The 25,803-nt window shown below is 38.0% G+C and overlaps 1 protein-coding gene across 2 annotated transcripts in view; it reads left to right on the top strand.

Moving 5' to 3' along the window:
- Positions 1-334: 334 nt before the first annotated feature.
- NSF (N-ethylmaleimide sensitive factor, vesicle fusing ATPase) overlaps positions 335-25,803 on the top strand; it is a 144,043-nt gene continuing 118,574 nt past the window's right edge. The window contains exons 1-2 of one of the 2 annotated variants that reach the window (XM_045888722.1): positions 335-433; positions 24,032-24,117. In XM_045888722.1, coding sequence (XP_045744678.1) covers positions 422-433; positions 24,032-24,117 — 98 coding nt within the window. In that variant the 5' untranslated portion in view covers positions 335-421. Of the gene's footprint in view, positions 521-24,031; positions 24,118-25,803 lie in introns of both variants that reach the window. The other variant, XM_064583410.1, reaches the window with a different exon arrangement.

The raw sequence follows: 25,803 nt of genomic DNA, 5'->3' as shown, positions 1-25,803 counted from the left end.
AGGTGCTCTTAGGCACATTTTCACATTTCAGTGAGTCTGGAAGCAGAAAGTTAAAAGGCTGAGAGAGGCCATTACTGGGCAAGCAGCAGCGGGCAAAGAGAAGCAGGGCTAAGGGATTAAAACATCAAAGGCCTTGCTACAAAGCCCGGCGCAACCGGCCAGCTGTCACAAGATTCGCAAAAGAAGCCCTTGAGAAAGTTGCCGGCGCACAGGAACTCTGCAAAAATACAAAGTCACAGCACCCGCAACTACCGCTCAAAATGGCGCCGCCGCCCCGCCCGCTCCTTGGCGGCCGCGCGCGCGGCCTCACGGCGGCTACGCGCCTGCGCGAGGGCGGGCGGCGGGCGCGCGGGCGCGCGCGGCGGGGGCGGGCTCTACTAAGCGCCCAGTTGCAGCCGCGGAGCCGGACGTGTCCGCGAAGATGGCGGGTCGGGTGAGTGCCGGCCCCGAACTTGCGGCTGGAGGCGGGGGTGCCGGGCTCGCGGGCACTCTGAGGTCCGGACGGCCCAGGGGAGGGGGGGTGAGTCTGAGCAGATGGGGGGTTGGAGGGCGGCAAGCCAGAGAAGGGTTTGAGGGTAAGAAGGGGGAGCGGTGGCAGGGGATTAGCCTTCCTCAGAAACTCCATCCCCCTAAGGAAGCTCGAGGGGAGGTGACCCCCTCACTACCATGGGTCTCCTGGGTCTCCTTTAATTCTCCCTTCCCATCCTTTGGGGCTTGTTACCCGCGTCCCCCAAGCCAGCCGCAGGACTGTGGCGGTCCCAGTCCGGTCGGACGGGCTCTGGGGGTTTCTCCGCACCCCCTTGCTAGGGCTTATTAGGTGCAGCCGTTGGAATAACTGCGGGGGATCCGTCTGCTGCGTTGGGGGCGAGGGCTGTGGGAAGGATCATTAGGAACCCATTTGAGTGAAAGGTCTTGTGAAAGGAGGAGGAGGTGCAAATGACTTTTAGTGTTAAACCCCAGCCACCTGGGGGACCTGTCACTGTCGGAACAGGCAGGAATGTCTTCAGCTTGGAGTGGGGATGCATTTGGGGTGTCGCGTTTTGTATTTATGAATGACAGTCGCTTTGAATGCAGCAGGTTATGTTATAGTTTCAGGGTTTTAAATTTTACTTCCTCCTTTAGCCTCTTAAGATCGCGGTGTAGTGTGGGTTTGGTAAGGGGAGATAGGGCTGGTTCTGTGCTGTACTGCAGTGTGTGTTGAGCTAAAAGCTCTCTGAGGGATGGATCCTGCCCAGAGATTACACTGGTCATAAACCTGGGGACGTTAACTGCGTCACTAGGGGATAAGGATGTGCTTGACTGATTTATTTATACTGGAATATTTGAACAAGTTTGTATAGATTTACGCACGCATGCAAATGTCCTATCTAAAAGAAATTGTAAGTCCTGAGATGATGGAGTGAGAAGAGACCTTAAAGGTCATTTAATTTGACCTCTTTCTCTTCCTTTTCCCCATAGCTTCTCCTTTTATTTATGGCTACTTCCTCTACCATGCTTTAGCTTCTCTTTTTTCCCACCCAAGGAACCCCCACTCCTGTGCATTCACCTGTTCCCTCTCAACATACTTAAGCTTCTCCCACCTTAAGACAAACCCTCCCTCCACCCCCACAGTTGTCTCCTTTCTCTTCCCATTTTTCAGCCAGATATTTTGATAGAATTGTGTACATTTATCGTCTTTCATTTGCTTACCACCTACTTACCCCTCAGCCCACTGCGGTCTGATTTCTGGCCCTATCAGTCCACTGAAACGTGCTCCTAAACTTAATTAACATTTTTCATTCTTTGATTGGATGTCTCCACAGCATTTGACATTGTTGACCATAGCCTCCTTCATGGAAAACACTCTTGCCATGGTTTCTGTGCAGCCTTGCTCCTGTTTTTACTCATACCTCTCTTTTGCAGACTCACCCTCCTCTACCCTGTTATTCAATGCAGATATTCCTCAAGGCTCTCTTCTCCATTTTCTCTTTGGGCGATCTCTTCTAAGCCTACAGCTTCAACTACCATCTGTATGCCAGTGATTCTCAGTATTTGACTCCCAGTCCAGATCTATCCTTTAAGTTGCAGATCAATATATCAAACTGCCTATTAAAAATCGAGGCACCTCAAACTCTACAGTTTACATCCAAACCCATGATCTTAGCCCACCTAATTAGTACTTTTCCTGTTTTCTGTTTCAGTGAATGGCATCACCATCCATAGGCTGGAAACCAGTGGGGGGTGGGGAGGTGGTGGTTGCGGTGGTGGTGGTCAAGGTCATCCTTTATACTTCTCTCTCACCACATCCTCTGCCCCCCAGTAAAATTCATCACTGAGTTCTGTTCCACCCACCCCACCCCTTCCCTAAAAGGGTATTATTAGGGCCGAAGACTCTGGCTTGGGCATTGCTGCCTTTTTTTTTTTTTTTTTTTTTTGAGATTTTATTTATTTATTTGACAGAGAGAGACACAGTGAGAGAGGGAACACAAGCAGGGGGAGTAGTAGAGGGAGAAGCAGGCTTCCTGCAGAGCAGGGAGCCCAATGATCCCAGGACCCTGGGATCACACCTGAGCCGAAGGCAGATGCTTAACTACTGAGCCACCCAGGTGCCCCAGGCATTGCTGCTTTAAACTATACCCAAATAACCCACTGGACTGCTGGTCGTGTGGGTTCTGTCATTTTAATATCCTAAAAATCTCTTCAATCTCTCTGCCTCTCTGCATCCTCATTTCCACCTCATTTCCCCAAACTACCATCATTTGTGGTTTGGACTACTTCAGGAAGCTCACTAGAGGTCTCTTTACAGCATTTTCCACATTGCTTGTTTCCTCCCCTGTCTGTTGGTACTTAAACCCCTGCCTCAATAGCATCAGGTTACTTTTGGGAGATCAGTCCAAACTGGGCCTATAAGGCCCTTTGTGGTTCTTCTACTCCTGCTTTTCTCTACTCACTGCCTTACTCTCTATGCTCAGGTTATATAAACCATTCAGTTCCTTGAACTTTAGTAGTTTCTCTTACCACAAGGTCTTTGCACGTACTGTTTCCTTTCTTTGTGATGTTCTGTTCCCAACCATTTACCTCCTACTCATAGATCACTCATCTACTCAAGGGAAGCCTGTTCTGATCCCACACAAGTCATGATCCTTTGTTATATGCTCTTGAAGAACTAACTGTATTCCTTTCCTTAGAGATTTATGTTTGTCATTTTAAATTTATTGGTGTGGTTATTTGCCTTTACCATTTATCTTCCATGAAAGAAGAGACCATGTTAGTTTTTTATTCATTATCATCACCTGTGCTTTGCACACTGCCTCAGCCCTAGGTGCTCAATACATTTTTGTTTAAAATGAAACTAATCTAATCTCTGCTTGAATACTCTAGCAGTAGAGGGTGCATCACCACTAAAGCTAACCCATTTTAGTGTCATGTTAGAAAGGTCTTTTTTATATGGAGTTCCATATAATTTTTAGCTGTTTAGAGCTACATAGAACTAACACAATTCCTTTTCCATATGATAGTTCCTCATATATTTGAAGACAGGTTACACATTCGCTCAGATTTTCTCTTTTGCAAGTTAAACATCCCCAATTCCTCAAATATTCTGTATTCCAAACCCTTCATCACTTAGGTTACCTTCCTTTGGAAATGCTGTTTTGCCAATGTTTCTTCTAAAATGTGCCCCAAGTGGAACACAGTGATTAGTGAAGAATATGCTGAACTCTTAATCTCTCGAGCTAGACACTACCATTATTAATACAGGGTATTTGCTTTTTTTCTGCAGTATATCACACTCTTGGCTCATAATGAGCTTGCACTCAATTAAAACTCTCATATTCTTTTAAAATGGGCTCCTCCACACCATTCTATGTATTGTGCAGTTTTATTGAACCTAAGTATAAAACCTTACATTTATCCCCTTTACAATTTTTTTTTTTTTTTTTTTTTTTAAGGTTGGGGCCTATTTACTGCTTGTTCAGGGTCTTCTTGATTCTCCATTCTTTCATGATTCTCCATTCTTCTCCATTCTCCATTCTTATGCAACATAGTAGCTCTGTCTGCCGATTTTGTTTTCACCTGTAGGTTTAAAATCATGACTTCTGTGTCTACATTCAAGTCATTGATAATAAGGAGAATAAGATGGGTCAGAAATAGCCCTTGAACATGCTGTTAGAGACCTTCCTCTAGACTGATACACATCAATATACTTTGGGTACCATTACTTAAATACAAACATATTTCATTTAATCCTGACAAAACCACCCTGCAAGCTAGGCAGTATTAATATTGTTTTTCTCAGAGTTAGGGGCTCGTTAATTTGCCAGGTTCACAACTAACAAGAAGCAGGGTCAGGATATGAATTCAGCTCAGTTTGCTACAATTACCTGCTTCACCAATTTAGTTGCAAGGGTCTAGAGAAGAGTAGATTTACCTTACCTAGAACTTTTGGAGGTTGCTGCCAAAGTTTGATTTTCAAAAACTACCTTCTATCTTTTGGAAAATCTGAACACCTTTGCCCATCCCTGATTGTCTTGTTTTTTCCGATAACCATAATTTCCTAGTAACTACTTATTGTTGTTTAACAAATAGAGTTAGCCTTGTTGTGATGCTTTTAAAATGAGTTCTGAATTTCCTTTTTGTGGGAGAAAAGCTATTTTGACTTATTACTGCTTTTGGTTAGTTTAATTTTGGCATTCTGGTATCTTGTAAATGGTATTTATATTCACTATGTAATTGAAGGGTTTTTTATTTCACTGTATCATTATATCACATGTATCACTGGTAGCATTAGTAACCTGTCTGTATGTCCTTTGCTTTTTCTGGGCAAAAGAGAGCATCATGTTTAGTTCATCTGGGAAATTGGCTGAAGAATAAAATGTGTGGTATTATTCAATAAATAGCATCTAGGTCATCAGAACTTGATTAATTCCTAAAATATCTTGAAGCTCCTAATCTGAAAAGCAAAGAACCTGAAAGAAAATAATTTTTGTCATTATCTTCTTTAGTGTATCTACTATATGAGAAAAAAATATGGAATTGTAAGTTGGATACGTTTTATAATAAATGATGAATCGATTTAAACGTACTTGATTTCCTTTGGCCTTTCCAAAGATTGAATTAGGTAATAAGTGTTCTTGGCTGTCTTAAATTTTTGCTGGTAATAAAGCAGATTCTATAGTTCTAATTCTTATTACTTACATTTAATACAGACTCTTATTTATAAATGAACTCCCCATACAGATGGCTACCACTGCCCCAGGCCTCCACACTGTCTACCAGAACTCTTACGCTACAGCTTCTCTGGAATCATAGAATCAGTAGAGGAAAGAAAGAATCTGAAATACAGCCTTAAATGTTTAGGAGAGCTGACTCTAAGTGTAGAGGCTCCTTAGTAAAGCTGCTCTATTTGGTATTGCTTTCTTGGCCCCTACTATCACCACCACCACCTGGTTACTGAAAAAAAAAGAAAGGCTTTCCACATTGCCTGAACTTTTTTGTACTCTGTCTTTTAAAATTGCCAGAAATTTCACTTCCTGGGGACTCAGCAGTGCCTTTCTGAAAATACACACAGAAATGCCAATAAAGCCAATGGGTCACTTTCTTCATAAATTCTTACACCTCCTTGAGGTAATCTGTTGTGAAGGCATGGAGTAAGATGATGTTAAATAGGAATCTAAGCAAGAGAACTCTTTTAGGAGTTGAATGAGCTATAGAAAGATGTTAGATGATCCTAGGGTCCTGGGATCGAGCCCCATTGGGCTTCCTACTCAGCAGGGAGTCTGCTTCTCTCTCTCTCTCACTCTCACTCTCTCACTCTCTCCCTCTGCCCCTCCCCACCACTCGTTCTCTCACATAAATAAATAAAATCTTTAAAAAAAATTTTTTAAAAAGAGGTAAAATTTACCTAATCTCGTGTTTTGACGAGGCAGGCTAGTATATTTAGTATCAGTTAGTATATTGTTGAAACTTGTAGCCTAGTCTAGAAACCTAGCAGTTTATGTATGTATGTATGCATGTATTTTTAAAGATTTTGTTTATTTTAGAGAGAGTGTGAGTGGGGAGGGACAGAGAGGGAGAGAAAAGGAGAGGGAGAGAGAGAATCTGAAGCAGACTCCTGCTGAGCGCGGAGCCCAACGTGGGGCTCTATCCTACGACCCCAAGATCATGACCTGAGCTGAAACCAAGAGTCTCAAATGCCTGAGGCACCCATGCGCCCCAAGAAACCTAGCCATTTAAAACATTTTGTGGGTGTATGACAGCTTTACCAAATAATCGACCTTCAGGTAGTTTTGGAACAAGTTCTGAATTGGGGATCCTTATGTGCAGTACCACGAGTCCAAACAATACAGAATGTTTTGTAGTCTTGTTTCATAAAGTCAGAGTTCTGCTATCCAATGCATACCAACTTTCTGCAATCTTATATGCAGTAGTTATTGTTTGTGCATGTTACTTTAGTGGAGTTTTTAAAAAGTGTCAAATGCAATATGTTTTAGAAACTAAAATTGAACTTTTTATAGCACTATTAAAATAGCTTCTTTTTGAAACAAAAGGAATTTATGCTTAAAATGGATGTGTTCTTTTTTCAAGTATTTAAGACAAGGTGCAAAGGTATAAGGTGAAAGTATACTATTGGGGATGCCTGGGTGGCTCATTCAGTTAAGTGTCTGCCTTTGGCTTGGGTCATGATCCCAGGGTCTGGGGATCGAGTTCCACATGGGTCTTCTTGCTCAGCGAGGAGCCTACTTCTCCTTCTGCCTGCTGCCCCCCCTGCTTGTGCTCTCTCTCTGACAAATAAATAAAAGTCTTGGGGGGAAAAAAAGAAAGTATATTATTGTACTGTTGAAAATTCTTGAATTGGCAGAACAGTGAACCTTGGAAACACCTGCATTAGCAATATACTAGACACTTGCTATAGTGTGGTTCTTAAGGGTCCATACTCTGGGTATGGTATCTTAGGTAAGAGTCTCTTAAGGAGATCCTCTCTCACAATTCAGTATTAATACCCCTGAATGGCTCTGAGGCCTACATTATGCTGTCTTCAGTTTCCTAGTGATTTAATCTCATAATTTCCAACTTATTTTTTATGATGGAAACTATTCCTTGCTTGACTGTATTTCTAGAAGCTCTATGCATTTAAACAAGTATAATTTATACATGCTTTAAGAGATTTCAAGCATAGGGCACCTGGCTGGCTCACTCAGAAGAGCATGCAACTTTTGATCTTGGGGTTGTGAGTTCGAGCCCCACGTTGGATATAGAGATTACTTAAAAAAAAAAAAATCTTAAAAAAGATTTCAAGCATGTTGAAAAGTACAGCAAATAGCATAAAATATATCCATATGCTCACCACCCAGATTTAAGTGTTAACATATTGTGATATTTGTTTCAGAACTTTAATTTTTAGAAATGAAACATTACAGACCCAGTTGAATCTCTTCGTATCTCCTTTTGATTTCACTAACCTTTCCCAGAAATAACCACTATTCTAAAGTTGGTATAGATCCTTTCTGTTCACATTTACCTATGTTTGTGCCCATAAGTAATATATTGTTTTGTGTGTTTTAAAAATATATATAATGATGTCATACTGTATATTTCCTTCTGCAAACTGCAGTTTTTAAATTTAAAATGACATTTGGAATTTAGTCATGTTGATATATCGAGAGCCAGTTAATTCTGTTTACTGTGTAGTATCCTATTTTGTGACTATACCACAATTATCTGTTTTCTTATCTGAGGATAATTTAAATGGCTTCCAATTTTATTTTTTATGGAGTACACATTCGTCTATATGTCTCCTTACATACACATGTAAGAGTTTGTTTAGGATATATGTCTAGAAACTTAGATACATATCCTATGTAGAATTGCTACATAGAATTGCTGGGTGGTAAGTTACCTTTGTCTTTACCTAGTTATACCAGTTTGCACTCTTGCCAGCAGTATATGAGTGTGTGTTACTCATGTCCTTTCTAGCACTTAACATTGCAGACATTTTAGTTTTTACAATATGATAGGTGTAAACAATCTTATTGTTTAAATTTGCATTTTTTCGGGGCACCTGGGTGGCTCAGGTGGTTAAGTGTCTGCCTTCGGCTCAGATCATGATCTCAGGGCCCTGGAATCCAGCCCCCGCATTGGGCTCCTGGCTCAGTGGGGAGCCTGCTTCTCCCTCTCCCTCTGCCCCTCCCCTGCCTCGTGCTTTCTCTCTAATAAATGAATAAATAAGTAAATAAAATCTTTAGAAAAAATAAATTTGTATTTTTTTCCTAATTACTAGTGAGATGAGCAATTTTCATATTGGTCATTGGGATATCCTCTTCTCTGAATCACCTTTGTATAAACTTTGCCTATTTTTACCTTTTAGCTGTTAGTATTTTTTAAAAAAAAATTGATTTGTAGAGGGGCGACTGGGTGGCTCAGTCGTTAAGCGTCTGCCTTAGGCTCAGGTCATGATCCCAGGGTCCTGGGATCCAGCCCCACATCAGGCTTCTTGCTTGGCGGGAAACCTGCTTCTCCCTCTCCCACTCCCCTTGCTGTGTTTCTTTTCTCACTGTCTCTCTCTCTGTCAAATAAATAAAATCTTTAAAAAGAATTGATTTGTAGAGTTTTCCTTTTGGGGGGAGTAAGGTATGCTTTGGAAGCTAATTCTTATTTAGTTGTAAATAGCTTCTTCCAGACAGTGGTGATCTTTTCATATTTATAGAGTTTTTTATTTAAATTTTATTATAGCTATAATTACCCATTTTTTACCTTTATGATTACTGTGTTTGTGTGCTTTAAGAGAAATCTTTTTTTTTTTTTAATTTATTTATTTTAGAGAGGGGGAGAGAGCAGGGGAGGGGCAGAGGGAGAGGGAGAGAGAGAATCCTGAAGCAGACTTCCCATTGAGCATAGAGCCTGACTCAGGGCTCAATCCCAGGACCCTGAGATCATGACCTGAGCTGAAACCAAGAGTTAGCTGACCAACTGACTGAGCCACCCAGGTGCCCTAAAAGAAATCTTTACCTACCTTCAAGTCAAAAAGATTTTCATCTTAAAGGTTTAAAATTTTGTTTTTTACAATTTGGTGTTTAATTCATCTGGAATTTATTTTTGTGTTTGGTGTGAATTGGGAAGCTAATTTTATCTTTTCCATATGTATAGCCAGTTGTCCCAGTATCATTTATTGAATCCTTTTTTCCCCACTGATTTTTAATGCTATCTCTGTTTTATAACCACCCTAAGTCTGGACTATTGTGGTTTGGACTATATTCTGTTTGCCTATATGTGCACCAATGCCACTGTTTTAATTAAAATCGCTTTAATATTATATTAAATATATATCATGTTATATATTTTATAATTTATTATTTGATGTTATGTATATCGTACGATAGCTTTAAAATTATTCTTGCTATATGCTAAAATTATTCTTGCCCCCTCCTTATTTTTCTTTATTTGGCATTTCCATATGAAAGTAATCATTCCTCTTTTAAAAAATATCTTTATCTTTAAATTTAAATTTATCTTTATTGGGGTCCTGGCTGGCTTAGTCAGTAGAGCATGCGACTCAATCTCAGGGTCATGAGTTCAAGCACCATGTTGAGTGTAGAGATTACTTAAAAATAAAAAATCTTTAGGAAAAAAAATTATCTTTATTGCTACTGATTTTGACCTACATTTTTTCTTTGTTTTACAAGAGCAGATAAAAGATAATTTCAATAAAATTCAGCTGAATTACTCTACAAAGCTGATTTTCTTTTCCTTTCTTTGATGTTAAGCCAAAAAATAATAATTTATCACAACTTTGTGCTCTACAGATTTGAAACCAAATGAATTAGCATCAGCTGTTTGTGAGTAATGCAGGGTATTTTGGTTCTCTGCTAAATTCAGAATGAAATGCTAAAGTTCTCACGTGTTCTGCACTAGCCATATAGATCTTTGGTAATGGAGAAAATGGGAAAATTATTAAAGTAAGAAATAAGTTGTCATTTTTGAAATCCAACATTCACTTATTTTTAAAATCCCTAAATCATAAAAGAATATTTTAGGGTTTTGCTGGTGGATTTTTAAATATTGTAAAGTGTTTTTAGTGTTATGTACATATGAACAAACACTTTACTTGATTGACAAGCAATGAAAATAGCAATTATCGATAATTCTAGGTCTTCCAAAGAACATCAGTGTTGGGGAATTAAAAAAATTTAGTTATCCTAGTTACTTTTCTCCTAGAGAATAATATTGACAACATTTTGTGAGATGATAAAAGACGTGGTTCTCACTGTTTGGAACAGAGCCTGGTGTGGAGGTATTACACGGTTACATTCTCTGCCAAGCTATTGAATACTGTACTTATGTTTATTCTGTTATTCAGCTTATTAATAACGTGGCATAGATCTAACTTTAAACAGCTGCTGGATTTCATGCTAGTCTTTTTTCTCCAAGTGCCGATACTGAGTCTGATTATTGTTTTTTATATATAAAGCCTCCCAATCAATTTACTACTTATCAAGCATCAAAATAAACTTAATTGTATTTATCAAATTAAATGATGAAATGGCCTAAGGGCATTATTGAATCCGTTTTCCTACTTTTCTATTGTAAAAAGAAAGGAACCTATAGGTATTTCTGTTTTTATGAAGTTTATTTCTCCTTACTTAATACAGTGATTCTCAAAGTGGAATCTGCAGACCAGCTATTCAGTATCACCTGAGAATTTGTTAAATTAGAAACTCTGGTGGTGGGGGGCGCCTGGGTGGCTCAGATGGTTAAGCGTCTGCCTTCGGCTCAGGTCATGATCCCAGGGTCCTGGGATCGAGTTCCGCATCGGGCTCTCTGCTCCTTGGGAGCCTGCTTCTCCCTCTGCCTCTCTCTCTCTGTCTCTCATGAATAAATAAATAAAAATCTTAAAAAAAAAAAAAAAAAGAAACTCTGGTGGTGGGGCCCTGCAATCTCCTTTAACACATTCTCCAAGTGATTCTGATGTATGCAAGTTAAGAAGCTTTGATTTGGTATATTGTGCTTTCCAATTTAGTTCCTTAACAAATTGCTGAAGATATTTTCCCCATATTTCTTTCCAAATGTATATTCAACCTTGTTATTTCGAGATTTCAGGATTATTGTCTTTTCTTCCCTTTAATACCTTGAACTGTATCCAGTTTTCAAACATTAAAGAAAGCATAGTTATTTCCTGCAATATAGTGAATTTGGTATTCTAAGTGATCTTCCTATAGAAACTATTTAAAATGCTAGGTAGCATAGTAACTGTAGTTAAAAATGATAAATTGTATACTTGGAATTTGCTGAGAGTAGATCTTAAGTGTTCTTACCACACACAGAGAAAATGGTAGCAAGGTGAGGTGCTGGATATGTTAATTAGCTTGATTGTGGTTATCATTACACAAAGTATATTTATATCAAAACACCACATTGTACATGTTAGGCAAAATTCCCTAAAGCTGAACATATATGTGTATGCTATGACCCAACAATTCTGCTGGAGGCTGTGTGTGGGGGGGTGTATATCCAGGAGACATGCATACATATATTATTCAAAAAACATGTACAAACATGCTAATAGCAGCAGTATTCATAATTAAAAACTGGAGACAACTCATGGATAAATAATGGCATATTCATATAATTATATACCGTAAAAAGCAACAAAAATGAATAAACTAGTGCTGCAGGCAACGGTATGGATGAGTTTCACAGTCATAACATTGAGGGATAGAAGTCAGACGCAAAATTATACATGCTGTTTATATAAAGTTTCAAAAATAGGCAAAACTGTGATTATTTCTGGTGATAGAAACAAGATACTGGTTACCTGTAGTTGGGGGTGAAGGGCTAGTAACTAGGAGGGGGAAGTATGGGAGGCTGGTAGTGTTCTCTTTCTTGAACTCAGTGTGTTCACTTTTTAGAAATTCATTGAGCCAAACACTTTAACATATGTACTTTCCTGTAGGTATGTTTTTCTTCAATAAAAGTTTATTTAAAGAAATGGTAGTTCTTAAACTGGAGTGAGGCTCTAGGCCTTCTATTTTTGTTCTGATTACTTCTCCAAAGATTATTCTCTTCCTCTTCACCCTTCAAAAGAACATAGGTGCTAAACTTTCATCAGGATGTCGGGAATTAAAAAGAGATGTTCACAAACAATTGTTTTCATTTCTTTAACATTTAGAGATAACTTTTTAGAGTGAGAGCACGAAGTTACTGAATAAGGATATCTTAAACTAAATGGTATTTTACAGTTTTGAAAACACCTTCACAGATCTTTTCTTGTTAGATTCTCGGAGCAACCTTGAGTTGGCACTCTGTAAATTCAGTTCAACAAGCAAAATTCAACAAAATAATCCACAGCTAACATTATACTTGTGAAAACTGAAAGCTTTCCCTTTTAGCATCAGGAACAAGATAAGGATGCCTGCTCTTGCTACTTATATTCAGTGCGACATTGGAGGTTCTAGGTAGGCAGTTAAGTAAGATAAAAAAAAAAAGTTTGGAAAGAAAGAAATAAAATTCAATTTGCAAATGACATGATCTTATATATTGAAAACCCTAAAAAATTGACAAGAAATGAATCTAGCAAAGTTGCAGGATACAAGATCATTACACAAAAATCAGTTGCATTTCTATACCCTAGCAATGAACAATCTGAAAATGAAATTGAGAAAACAATTCCATTTACAATAACATCAAAAAGAATAAAATACTTCTGAATAAGTTCAAAGAAGTACAAGACTTGTACACTAAAAACTACAAAACATGTTGAAAGAAAGATCTAAATGGGAAGACATCTTGTGTTCATGGATTGGAAGACTTAATATTATTAATCTTGCAATACTCCCCAAATTGATCTCTAAATTCAATGTGATCCCTATCAAAATTCCAGCTGCTTTTTTCCCCAGAAATGGATAAGCTGCTCCTAAAATTCATACGGAGTTGCAAAGCCATTGAATCCACAACAATTGGAAAAAGTAGTACAAAGTTGAAGGACACACACCTGATTTCAAAACTTACTACAAAGCTGCAGTAATCAAGATGATGTGACAGTGGTGTAAGGATAGTCTTATAAACCAGTGGAATAGAATTGAAAGTCCAGAAGTAAACGCATACATTCATGGTCAATTGATTTTTAACAAGCATGCCAAGACCATTCAATGGGGAAAGAATAGTCTTTTTAGCAAATGATGCTGGGACAACTGGATATCTTCATGCAAAAGAATGAATTTGGACCCCTACTTCACACCACATACAAAAAATTAACTCGGATCAAAGATCTAAATCTGTAAAATTCTTAGGAGGAAACATTGGTAAAAAGCTGCACGACTTTGGGCTAAACAGTGATTTTCTTTTAGATATGACAAAAGCACAAAAAATAGGTAAGTTGGACTTCATCAAAATTTAAAACTTTTATGCATCAAAGACCACTATCAATAAAGTGGAAAAGACAACCCAAGAATGGGAGAGAATATTTGCAAATCATATATCTGATAAGGGTCTAGTATCCAGAATATATAAAGAACTCTTGCAACTCAACATTAAAAGACAACTCAATTTAAAAACAGGCAATGGAAAAATAAAAATCGGCAAAGGATTTGAATAGACATCTCTCCTAACCAGATGTGCAAATGACCAGTAAGCATGTGAAGAGATGCTGAACATCATAGTCATTAGGGAAATGCCAATTAAAACCACAATGAGGGGCGCCTGGGTGGCTCAGTTGATTAAGCGTCTGACTCTTCATCTCAGCTCAGGTGTTGATCTCAGGGTGGTGAGTTCAAGCCCTGCATTAGGCTCCACCCCCAGCATTAAGAAAAATAAACCACAATGAGGTGCCACTTCACACCCATTAGGTTGGTTATAGTTAAAAAATTGGAACCCTTATCCTCTGCTGGTGGGAATGTAAAATGCTGCAGTCATTGTGGAAAACAGTTTGGCAGTTCTTTAAAAAGTTAAACAGAATGACTCAGCAATTCTCCTAGGTATATAACCAAGTGAGTTGAAAGTACATGTTTATACATAAACTTGTTACATGGATGTTCATAGCATATTCATAATAGCCAAAAAGTGGAAATAACCCAGTGTCTATCAGCTGATGAATAAACAAATGTGGTCTATTCATACAATGTGAATGATCTGTCACATGCTACAACATAGAAAACCTTGAAGACATTACACTAAGTCAAAGAAGACAGTCATACAAAGATGACAGATTTTATGATTCTGTTTATATGAAATGTCCAGAATAGGCAAATCTATAGAGACAGTTAAACTAGTGGTTATCAGAAGATGAAGGGAGAGGAGAGTTGGGACTAAACTACTAATAAGTACAGGGTTTCTTTTTGGAGTTTGCTGGAAATGTTCTGGAAATGTTAGTGGTGATGATTGCACAACAGTGAATACAGTAAAAACCACTGAAGTGTACACTTTAAAATGATGAATTGTATGTTGTATGAAATTGTCTTAGTCTCTTTGGGCTGCTATAGTAAAATGCCAGAGACTGGGTAACTTTAAATAACAGAAATTTATTTCTCACCCTTGTGGAGGCTAGAAGTCCAATATCAGGGTGCCACCATGGCTGAAGTTAACAAACAGTGTAATGTTGTGATCCTTGAAGGTGATGAAATGAAACTATATTACATGCTTGAATTATATTGGAGGTACCTATAGGATGAAAATGTGTAATCTTCATGTTATTCATCTTAAAATTAGAATTTTTTTCTCTTCTAAGTGTGCAGTATTCAGAATGAATCATTAAAAAAAATCATTTAGAGAGAAGTAATTTTCTTGTGAGAAACAAAAGCAGTAGCTAGAGTGAGGCAGATACAGTTGACCTTTGAAGAACACAGGGGTTAGGGACATTGACTCCCTGTGCAATTGAAATTCCACTTAGAATTTCTGACTCCCCAAAATCTTAACTACTAATAGTCTGTTACTAGAAGCCTTATTGATAAATGGTTGAATAACACTTATTTTGTATGCTGTACGTACTGTATACTGTATTCTTAATAATGAATTAAGCTAGAGAGAAAATGTAACAAAATCATAAGGGGGAGCACCTGGTTCGTTCAGTTGGTAGAACATGTGACTCTAGATCATGGGGTTGTGAGTTTGAGCCCCATGTTGGGCGTAGACTTTACTTGATTTAAAAAAAAATATATGTGTGTGTGTGTGTGTGTGTGTGTATAGAAAGAAAATCATAAGGAAGAGAAAATACATTTATAATATTATAATGTATTTATAAAAAAACTGCAGTTCAAACCCATGTAGTTCAAGGGGTCAACTGTAATGTTAGATTTTGGTAATAAAGAATTGTGGGCTGTAATGCTTGCAGGTATGTAAAGCTCTTAAAACAGTGCCTGACTCATAAGAAAGCTCCCCAAACATATTAGCTATTGTTATTAACACTCCTCCCTCACCACCACCAAATGGGTAGTCTGTTGTATCAACACCATTACTGAGTAGTTTCCCCCACTGATTGTCAGTCTTGTATATTAAGTTCTCCTATATATCTAATCCTATTTCTGGGTTGGTGGTTCTACTCCCTGAACTGTTTGTTTTTGTACCAGTACCATCTTGTTTTAATTACTGTATATAGCATGTTTTGATGTCTGGTAGGGCCAGTTTCCCTCATTCTTCCTAAAAGTTTTCTTGGTTACTTTAACAAATTTAAAAAATTCCTCCCACTTCCTCTAATGTATTTTACTTGGCAGGTTGCAGTTTAGATTGAATTTATTAATGACCCATTGGGATTCTGCTTATAATTACATTACATTTATAGGTTAATTTGGAGTTATTGATACCCTTACAATATTGAGTCATTGCATACAGTAACATCATATTTCTCTCTACATTTGTATGGATATTCTCTTATGTATTTCCATTGATTTTCTTTATGAGGGTCTTATGCATTTTTGCTAAACTTTTTTCTAGTACTTTAAGCATTTTTTGTTTCTGTTGTACTGGGAACCTGTTGTCTATTTCCTATTTATAGCAGTTTTTGATTTTATGTATTTATCTGCTTAGATAGGCATTAATTTTCTTCAACTTTGTAGATATATTTCTCCAAAAATTTTAAAATTCAACAAATACTTATTGAGTCCCTGTCATGTGCTAGATATTGTTCCAGGTACTTCTCCAAATTTTTAAGTAATTTATTTTAAGGCATTGATGAACTTTCCCAGATTAATGCAGCCTTGGAGAGGAAGTTATTTGTTCACAGTGCCAAGGACTCCGTTAACTGACTATGATTTAGTGCTCATTTTGATGCTGTCATTGGTTAACCTGCCCAATGTAAATAAATCTTTAACTCTTTGTATAATTATCAAATGATTCTGTGTTTCAGACCATATTTTACAGCTTCTTACTGAGTTTGCTAGAAGTGCTTTTTCTTTATTTACAAAAATCCTTGTCACACCATTATCAAAATTAGATTTAACCAACATGATTTAATTATGAAGAAAAAAACACGAAGGTTGAGACGCAGTGTCTTGTATGTCATGAATAATGACAATGGCCTTTATTAAGCATGTCCTTTGTGTTATTTTCCTAATGTGTATGGTCATAACTATCTATACAGAAGCAGACAGAGGTCTAAAATGAAATGCCATCAATTAACTTAAAGATTTATTCATTTGAGAGGGGGTGGGGGGAAGGGGAGAGGGAGAGAGAATCTCAAGTAGACTCACCACTGAGCATGGAGCCTGACGTGGGGCTTGATCTCATGACCCTGAGACCATGACCTAAGCCGAAATCAAGAGTTGGACGCTTAACTGACTGAGCCACCCAGGCACCCCACCATCAATTAACTTTAAAACAAAAATTTTAATTTGGTAAAATTGGAAAATGCAGAAAAAAAGATGAAAAGAAATGAAATCATCTGTAGTTCCATTATCCAGTTACAATTGTTTTTTACATTTTGGTGTGTTTCCATTTAGTTGATTTGCTATTCTTTTAAAAAATCAAGCTGTAGGGGCGCCTGGGTGGCTCAGTTGGTTAAGCGACTGCCTTCGGCTCAGGTCATGATCCTGGAGTCCCGGGATCGAGTCCCGCATCGGGCTCCCTGCTCGGCAGGGAGTCTGCTTCTCCCTCTGACCCTCCTCCCTCTCATGCTCTCTGTCTCTCATTCTCTCTGTCTCAAATAAATAAATAAAATCTTTAAAAAAAAAAAAATCAAGCTGTAAAGTAAAACTTAACGTATATTTTTTTATGTTCCTGTGATATAAACCCCTCAATATATTATGAGGAGTTTGATGGTTATATGATATTTAATTAAGTGGTTATGTTGTAGTTTACATAGCCTTTACTTGGAAATAGTATTTTTAGGTTGCTTCTAATTTATCACTGTTAAAATAATGCTGTAGAGAACAATTTTGTACATAGAAGTTTTCCATATTTAAAATTATTTCCCTGGGTGCCTGGCTGGCTTATTCAGAAGAGGGAGTGACTCTTAATCGCGGGGTTGTGAGTCTTAGCCCTACGTTGGGTGGAGAGATTACTTAAAATAAACTTAAAAAATTAAAGAAAAATTATCTCCATAAGACAAGTGTTATTTATTGTAAAAATAATTTCAGAATTGTGAAAAGTGGAAGTGTTTCCCTTATGCCTTCTTGTTTCTCCTCAGTGGTAGCTACTGTTAATTTATCAGTATCAGTAATTTATGCGTATCTTGTTTATTAAAAAAAAGCTTACCCTACACACAGTTTTGTAACTTAAAAAAAAGTTTAGCACTATATTGTGGACATTTTCCCTTGTCAATAACACACAGAGGTACCTTGACCTTTGAAACAGTTGCATAGTTGAGATTCTTTTAGCCACACCCCTATTTCTGGCATTTATTTAGGCTTAGGCATCTGTGTTTGTTTGTTTGTTTGTTTGTTTGTTGTTGTTGTTGTTGCTATTACTGAATATCTTTAGGATAGTTACAATAATAGCTAAGATTCATTGAGTATTTACTCTGCATCAGTAAATGAGGATTATCTCATTTAGTTCTTACTGTTGTGTATGTATGGGTGGGTGCACATTTCTTCCTGTTTCCTCCCTTTTCCATCCCTGCCTGTAGGGAGGGTAGAACTTTATATCAAACTTGGTTGCCTCTTAAGGGAAGAATTATTACAGGGAAAAAAAATCCTTACTCTTCTCAAGAGGAAGAATCACCAATCTAACAGTCAGTATGGGACATTTGTGCCAGAAGGACTTGCAGGTTTTATCCTTCATCTTTCACTTCCTATGCCCAGGACTGCAGGCCAGTATGGGCAGCACCCTTGGACTGGCCTTTTAGAGGTAGGTCTGACCATTCTCTTAGTTCTGTATGTCCCTACGTCTGGGATGAGGACTGTTTGGGGAGTGAACGGAGTCTGTTCTGCAAGCCTAACTATCTTCTCTACCAGGTAGGAGTATGGATGTATCAAGGTCTAGGTCTATGTTAATATAGGGATAAGGGCCCCATTTTGAACTGTACCGAAACTCTATTTTCTAGTTTTAACATTTATCCTATCTTTGCTGTGGAAATTATTAGGTTGTACAGCCATTAAAATCAGAGCATAATCTCCCAACTTTCTTTTTTTTTCTTTTAAAGATTTTTATTTATTTATTTGAGAGAGAGAGAATGAGAGACAGGGAGCAGGAGAGGGAGGAGGGTCAGAAGGAGAAGCAGACTCCCTGCTGAGCAGGGAGCCTGATACGGGACTCGATCCCGGGACTCCAGGATCATAACCTGAGCCGAAGGCAGACGCTTAACCATCTGAGCCACCCAGGCGCCCAATCTCTCAACTTTCTTGAGGTATAACCTATATACAGTAAAATGCAGTCAAGATGTAAGACACTTATGGGGTGCCTGGGTGGCTCAGTTGGTTGTCTTCCTTCAGCTCGGGTCATGATCCCAGGGTCCTGGGATTGAGCGCGGCATTGGGCACCTCCTCAGTGGGGAGTCTGCTTCTCCCTCTCCCTCTATCCCTCCCCCGTGCTTGCGAGCACTCTCTCTCTCAAATGAATAAATAAAATGAAGATTTTATTTGAGAGAGAGTGAGCGAGAGTGAACACACAAGTAGGGGCAGGGGGAGTGGAAGAGGGAGAAGCAGGCTCCCCACCAAGCAGGGAGCCCGATGTGGGGCTCGATCCCAGAACTCTGGGATCATGACCTGAGCTGAAGGAACCAGCTTAACCAACTGAGCCACCCAGGCATCCCTGAGTAATTAAAATCTTTTTTTTTTTTGGTAAAGATTTTATTTATTTATTTGACAGAGAGCGACACAGTGAGAGAGAACACAAGCAGGGGGGAGTGGGAGAGGATCATGACCTGAGCCACCCAGGCGCCCCCTGAGTAATTAAAATCTTTAAAAAAAACATATAAAACACTTCTGTCATCTCAAAAAATTACTTCATACTTCTTTGCTGTCCTTTTCACTCAGGCAAGCACTGACTGATCTTTTGTTGTTGTTGCTCTAGATTACTTTTGCCTCTTCTAGAATTTCATCTGAATATGAGATGAATTTTACATAATATCCGGTGAACTCTTATTTTGCATTTGGCTTCTTTTACTCATTATTATGTTTTTTAAGTTTACTCATGTTGTTGGAGGTATCCGTAGTTTCTTTTTAATTGCTGGGTAGTATTCCATTGTATGGCTGTACCACAATTTGTTTATCCATTCATGTGTTGGTAGGCACTTGTGTGTCTTTCCAATTTTTGGCTATTATGAATAAAGCTTCTGTGAACATCTGTGTACAAGTGTGGCTATGTTTTCATTTCTCTTGAATAAAAAGCTAGGCATAGACATGCTGGGTCACATTTAACTTAATAAGAAACTGTATTAATGTCTTTGCCAGTATTTAGTGTTGTTGGCCCTTTGCATTTTTCTTTGGGGTCCCTCACCCGCAAAAAAGATGAAAATGGGAACTTGCTTTTTTTCTTTTTCAGTATAAATCTGTAAAGGAATTTTAAGGCCCTAAGGGATGTCAGGAGGTTCATTTATGTGAATAGTTATTGGTCTGAAATGGATAATGTGAAAGTATCCCTACAGGCTCTTTGAGAGATAGCTTCAGGATGTTTAACTTATTTCTACTCCATCACTTCTAGGCTCACGTAACTTCAAAATTTTAACAGAAATTATTACAGGAGTTTATAGCACAGAGTAAGATTCCATAGGCCTGAAGACAGGTATCACTGATGGCCTTTCTCACACCTTTCTAGACTAGCCCTGTCCAATGGAACTTTCCACAGTGATAGCTACTAGCCACATGTGGCACTTGAAAGGTGGCTAGTGCAACTGAATGGAATTTTTAATTTTAATAGCCATATCTGTCTAGTGGTTACTTTATTGAACAGTGCAGTTCTAAAATGTTATTTTTTTTAGCAAAGATCGTCTGACAAATAGTTGAGTGAGACTTGTCAGTGGAACTGGCTCTGGGCAAGTTCATGTTATCCATCCTGCTTCCCTTTCCTGTGGGGGATTTGTGTGTCTCTAGAGAGATGTAACCAAGGCCTCAAGCACCACAGAGGAAGAACCAGTGCATTCATGAGTGTTGCAGTTAGTTAGGGTAGGGGCAGTTATTTGGTAATGAGCTCTTCTAGTTAGGTACTACACTCTGTTTTTTTCTATTTATTTTACCCTACTAAATTCTTTGGTAAATGATAAAGCATATATCTAATTAATCCAGTTCTTAAAGTAGACCTTTCAGTGGAAGTATGCTATTTAAATTCGAAAACTGTATAACATTGCCCAGAGGAGACCTGGTTAAATCCTTCCTTTTTTTTTTGATGAAGAGAAGCAAATTCTCTTTCTGCGCTTCAGATGCTTTTAAGTAATGATATAATTACTTCTACTGAAGTTTCCATTAAAGATTTGTTGAGATTTTTGTTCTTTTGAGTAGCAGTGAGTTAAGAATTTTTTACATTTCAAGTTAGTAGTGAAAATATTTTACAGCCTTTAGATGGTTAAATGTTCTAGATCTCAGATAACTGAACTTATATAAAATTACCTATCAGTGTAGTATTTTCATTTCATAATAGCTGCATGGCTGTAGTGGCTGAGTTTTTATTATTGTTTCCTAGAGGCAAGGTCAATGTTAGAAAAATTGTGGAATTTTCCCTTGGCATTACTGTGGTAAGTAACAGCTACTATTTATAGGAATTTATATTGAATTTAATTTGATGAGAAAATGAGATACCCTGCTTGGCTTTCATAAAAACACAGATGCTTCTAGATTCCAGTAGGGAGGCCTTTTGCTCATAGCATCTGTTTTTGGTTGGCTAGCCAGATGACTTCTACAGAGTTTTTTACTTTTTTTGAAGGACACTACCTCTTTGGCAATTTTTTTTTTGAGGATGTAGAAAAGTATTAGAAATAAAGTCCTGTATCAGACAGACTGGAAGGTAATACCCTCCCCCCCCCCCATCACCACTGCCTCTAGTTATTTGTGCCTCTGTGTAATCACTTCTTGAGTATATGGGACATGCAGCTTGCTTCTAACCAATAGATTATGGGAAAGGCAATGCAGTGTCATTTCCATAATTACATCATGTTACATAACACTCCAGCTTGCTAGTGGAGTCAACCTACTGACTTTCCTTGATGGCTTGATGAACTGAGTGGCTATATTGGGAGTGCCATGTAGCCAAGAATTGAGAATATTCTCCAGGAACTGAGGATGTTTTTTTTATAGCAAGAAGCCTGGACATTCAGTCTCACAATAGCAATGAAATAAATTCTGCCAACAATCCCAGTGATCATTGAAGCAAGCCTCCAGATGAGAGTGCAATCCAGCTGACTTCTTGATTATGGCCTTGTGAGACTTTAGACAACCCAGATGGGCCATGCCTAGGCTCCTGAGCCACAGAAACTGTAAGAAAATAAATATGAGGACACTACCTCTTTGACAACTAAACAAGTTAATAAATGAAAAGGTTAACTTAGCATTTTGTAAATTTTTTATTACTTTGACTATATCAGTTCTGTGCAATTTTGAACTATTAGGTAATTTAAATCACTTCATATCACTTCCTAAGTAACCTTAAAATGTCCTTTGTGTACATGTCCTTTGAACTGTTTATTCTGCAGTTAGATTTGTATTGATCCATAAGTTCATTTATTTAGCAGATGTTTGATGAGCACTCACTGTGTACCAAGCTCTGTACTAGTCCTGAGGAACCACACATATAAGGAAGATACAGTCAGAGTCCTTGAGAAGCTTACTGTCTTTTATGCCATGCATACATGTAAACAGACAATAAAAATACAGTCAGGTGCTTTCTTGCATCAGTTCAGTGGGGAGAGAAAGGTCTAGAAAGGTCTTGTAGAAAAAGTAAGTCTGAGCTGAGAATTGTTGAAATGAGTAGGAGTTAGCTAAGCAAGAGGCTTAGCATTAGTGGAGAGTGAAGTATATACAAGGAAGAAGCTTGTAGATGAGAGAGACCCCAGGATGGGCAGGAAACTAAAAAAGTTTGGTACACTTTTGTCAGATGGCTAGACAGACTGACCATGGGCAAAAATACTGTCTTATTCATAAAGCAAACTTATGACCCAGACTTTATTCATCTTATGTTCTAAATAAGTGATTTCTAAACATTTTATGAATCCCATAAGTTAAACATGTTTTGTTCATGTATCTCCAATATGTATACATATTTATTTATAAGTGACATACTAATAATTTATTTACATAATCATTTACGAAAGTGTTAAAAAGGATGAACTGAAGATGTAAAACATATTCTCATTTTTATTTTATTAAAAAATACAAAGAGCAAAGTGCTACTTCATTATTCTTTAAAAATTTTGGCTTAATATTTTATGATATTACCTATTTAGAGGTCTGTTTGCTAAATGCAGTTAATTTTGATACTTGGATTATCTGCAAATCCTTCTGGTGCACATAGCCTACTTTAGGGACCACTGCTCTAAACAACTGGGGTAACTGTATTGAAACTAGCCTTTTAGTTAAAAGCAAAGCAAAAAGTAATTTATTTTGCTTTATACATTTGTATTTGGAAGGCAAATTTAAGAAGAATCAGCTTTGGCTTGAGATTTAAAGAATGAGCACTTTAGTCATAAACTACATGTCATGACTACAAGGGTCATATTTCACTAACTAGGAAACCCTAGAGAATGGTGGAATGGTTATTGGTTAAGTACATTATATGAAGGAATGTTTTGCTAGTAGCTGTTGATCAAAAAGATTAATCGCTGCTTTGAAAAAAGTGTATCCTCTAATTGTCTTTGTTTGGAGATATTTGGAAGATGGTCTTTCTTAATCCTTAGGAAATGTGGCTCAGGCCACTTGGGATCTCTTATAAAAATTTTTTCATGATACACTTTATTAAACTTACTGAATTTACTTCATTGCATTTGAATGAGTCAAAAGTCTTTTCTTCAGAAAAGATGGAAAACCAAATCAAATAAGCTTGAGTGAAAAAAAGAATTTATTCGTTCATAACCAATGTTCAGTACTTGTCTCAAGGGCTTTAACTTGGTTGTCAGATCTGTATTTGAAGGTGTCTGTTTGTCTGTGTCTCTGTTACCTTTGCTTTCTCTGGGATAGTTTCACTCTCTTTTAGAGCAGAAAGTCATCCTCCATGCAGTGGTGAGGCAAGGAAGAGTATCCTTCTGGTACATGTCTGTATAAAATCCCACGGATGAAATAGAATCTGTGGTTGCCTGTGTGCTGTGATTCGCAGGCCCATGAAAGCATATGGAATGGGGAAGGAACAGTTTCCCAAAGGAAGGGTTTGCTGTTACCACAGAGGAAGGAATGCAGGGAGTCAAAAACAATAGGTATTTACTACAGGTGATGAGGAATAGAGGACAGGAGGCATAAACTATTCTTTAAGGTTATAAAAGATAACTTAGGGGTGTCTGGGTACTCGGTTGGGCGTCTGCTTTCAGCTCAGGTCATGATCCCAGGTCCTGGGATCGAGCCCCACGTCGGGCTCCCTGCTCAGCGGGGAGCCTACTTCTCCCTCTCCCTCTGCCTGCTGCTCCCCCTGCTTGTGCTCTCTCTTGAATAAATAAATTTAAAAAAATCTTTGAAAGATGACTTAATTTTATTTTCTTAATCATTGATTTTTATAGAGTATGCAAGCTGCAAGATGTCCTACAGATGAATTATCTTTAACCAACTGTGCAGTTGTGAATGAAAAGGATTTCCAGCCTGGCCAGTGAGTATCTTTGTTTTCTCCTAACCTGCCAAGTGGTATTTTAGAAACTTCTAGAGAGCTCTTATATTTTAGGAAACTTGAGAATAATTTCTTAATTCCTCTTGCTGAGTTGGAAAATGGAAGAGATGAGAGTTAAGTATTTTAGTCTTTACTATGTTAAACTTTGATTAATAGGTTTTAAAAATCATACATAGCTTTTTATGTATAACTTTTATTTTCATCAACTTTCTTAGCAGAACTAAACATACTGGTTATAGAAATCATATAGCATAGTCATTAGGATTTTGGCTCTGTAGTGAGATTGTCTGAGTTTGGATTCTGGCTCTGCCAGTTACAAACTGGGTGACCATGGATAAGTTTTATCTATTCACCATCTCTGTGCCTCTGTGTCCTAATCTGTGAAATGGGGATGATGATAATATTTTCCTCAGGGTAGTTGGGCAGATTGACTTATATAAATAAAGCATTTAGAACAGTGCCTTGCACATTAGTAAGTCCTCAATAAATATTAGCTATTTCTTTAAAGATTTTATTTATTTATATGAGAGAGAGAGCACAAGTGAGGGGTGGGTAGAGGGAGAGGGACAAGCAGACCCCCCCTGAGCAGGGAGCCCGACTCGGGGCTCGATCCCGGAACCCTGAGATCATGACCTGAGCTGAAGGCAGCTGCTTAACTGACTGAGCCACCCAGGCGCCCCAATAAATATTAGCTATTTTGATGACTATTACTATGATAATCTAAGGGACATGAAAATTAGAAGATGCACAACAAAGTATTTATAAGTATTGTTTTGTTGTCATTTATTTTAACCGATTCACATCCCCCACTGCCAGAATTTCTAAAAACCCTACTACCAAGCTCAGTGCCACCCATATGCTTCTGAGGCTGGTAGAGGTAAGGAGATAAAGTCGTCCCACCAGAAGGCAGAGTAGGGAAATAAGGAACAAATAAGGCAGAATTTTAACTGAGCCTTAATAAAAAAAATCAAAACTCTGTAAAATCCAGGAGTTTTACAAAGTTAGAATTGCTAATTATCTGTAGTTTTCAGCTTTAGAATAAGGGGCTGCACTACATTATTGCAGTAATATTGTTTCTTGTCCTAAAAATTCTTTGATACTAAGTTGAACACAGAACTTTCTATGTATAAACTAGGGTGTAGATAATCAGTGTAAGAATTTGTTTATGGAAATCTCTTATATTTGTCAAATGTTCACCATACTCATGATAGAGTTATTTGAAATATACCAGATATAAGGAACTTGTGTTGTGACAAAATGATGTATATAGAAACATTAACCATTAATATTTAAAAAGTCCTAGCATTTTAAAAGATAATTTTTTAAAAAGATTTTATTTATTTATTTGAGAGAGAGAGCGAGCTAGTGAGAGAGAGCATGAGTAGGGGGAGGAGCAGAGGGAGAGGGAGAAGCAGACTCCCGCTGAGCAGGGAGCCCAACTCGGGGCTTGCTCCCAGGACCCCAGGATCATGACCTGAGCTGAAGGCAGATGCTTAACTGACTAAGCCACCCAGGCGCCCCTCTAAAAGACGATTTTAAAACAGATAGTACTGTTGCAAAATAGAGTTTGAAGCTTTTATCATACACACAGTCCATGGCAATTTCTCGTTGTAGGAGGTTATCATGAGATGACTATATTTTATCTATTATGGGTAACTTCTGAGCAGA

Source organism: Mirounga angustirostris, unplaced genomic scaffold (genome assembly GCF_029215605.1).
Source record: "Mirounga angustirostris isolate CCGP_5_RB_7025 unplaced genomic scaffold, mMirAng1.0.hap1 SCAF_17, whole genome shotgun sequence".
In the NCBI taxonomy this organism is placed as follows: domain Eukaryota; kingdom Metazoa; phylum Chordata; class Mammalia; order Carnivora; family Phocidae; genus Mirounga; species Mirounga angustirostris.
Note: the sequence above shows the minus strand (reverse complement) of the source record. Positions and strands in the feature narration are given on the sequence as shown.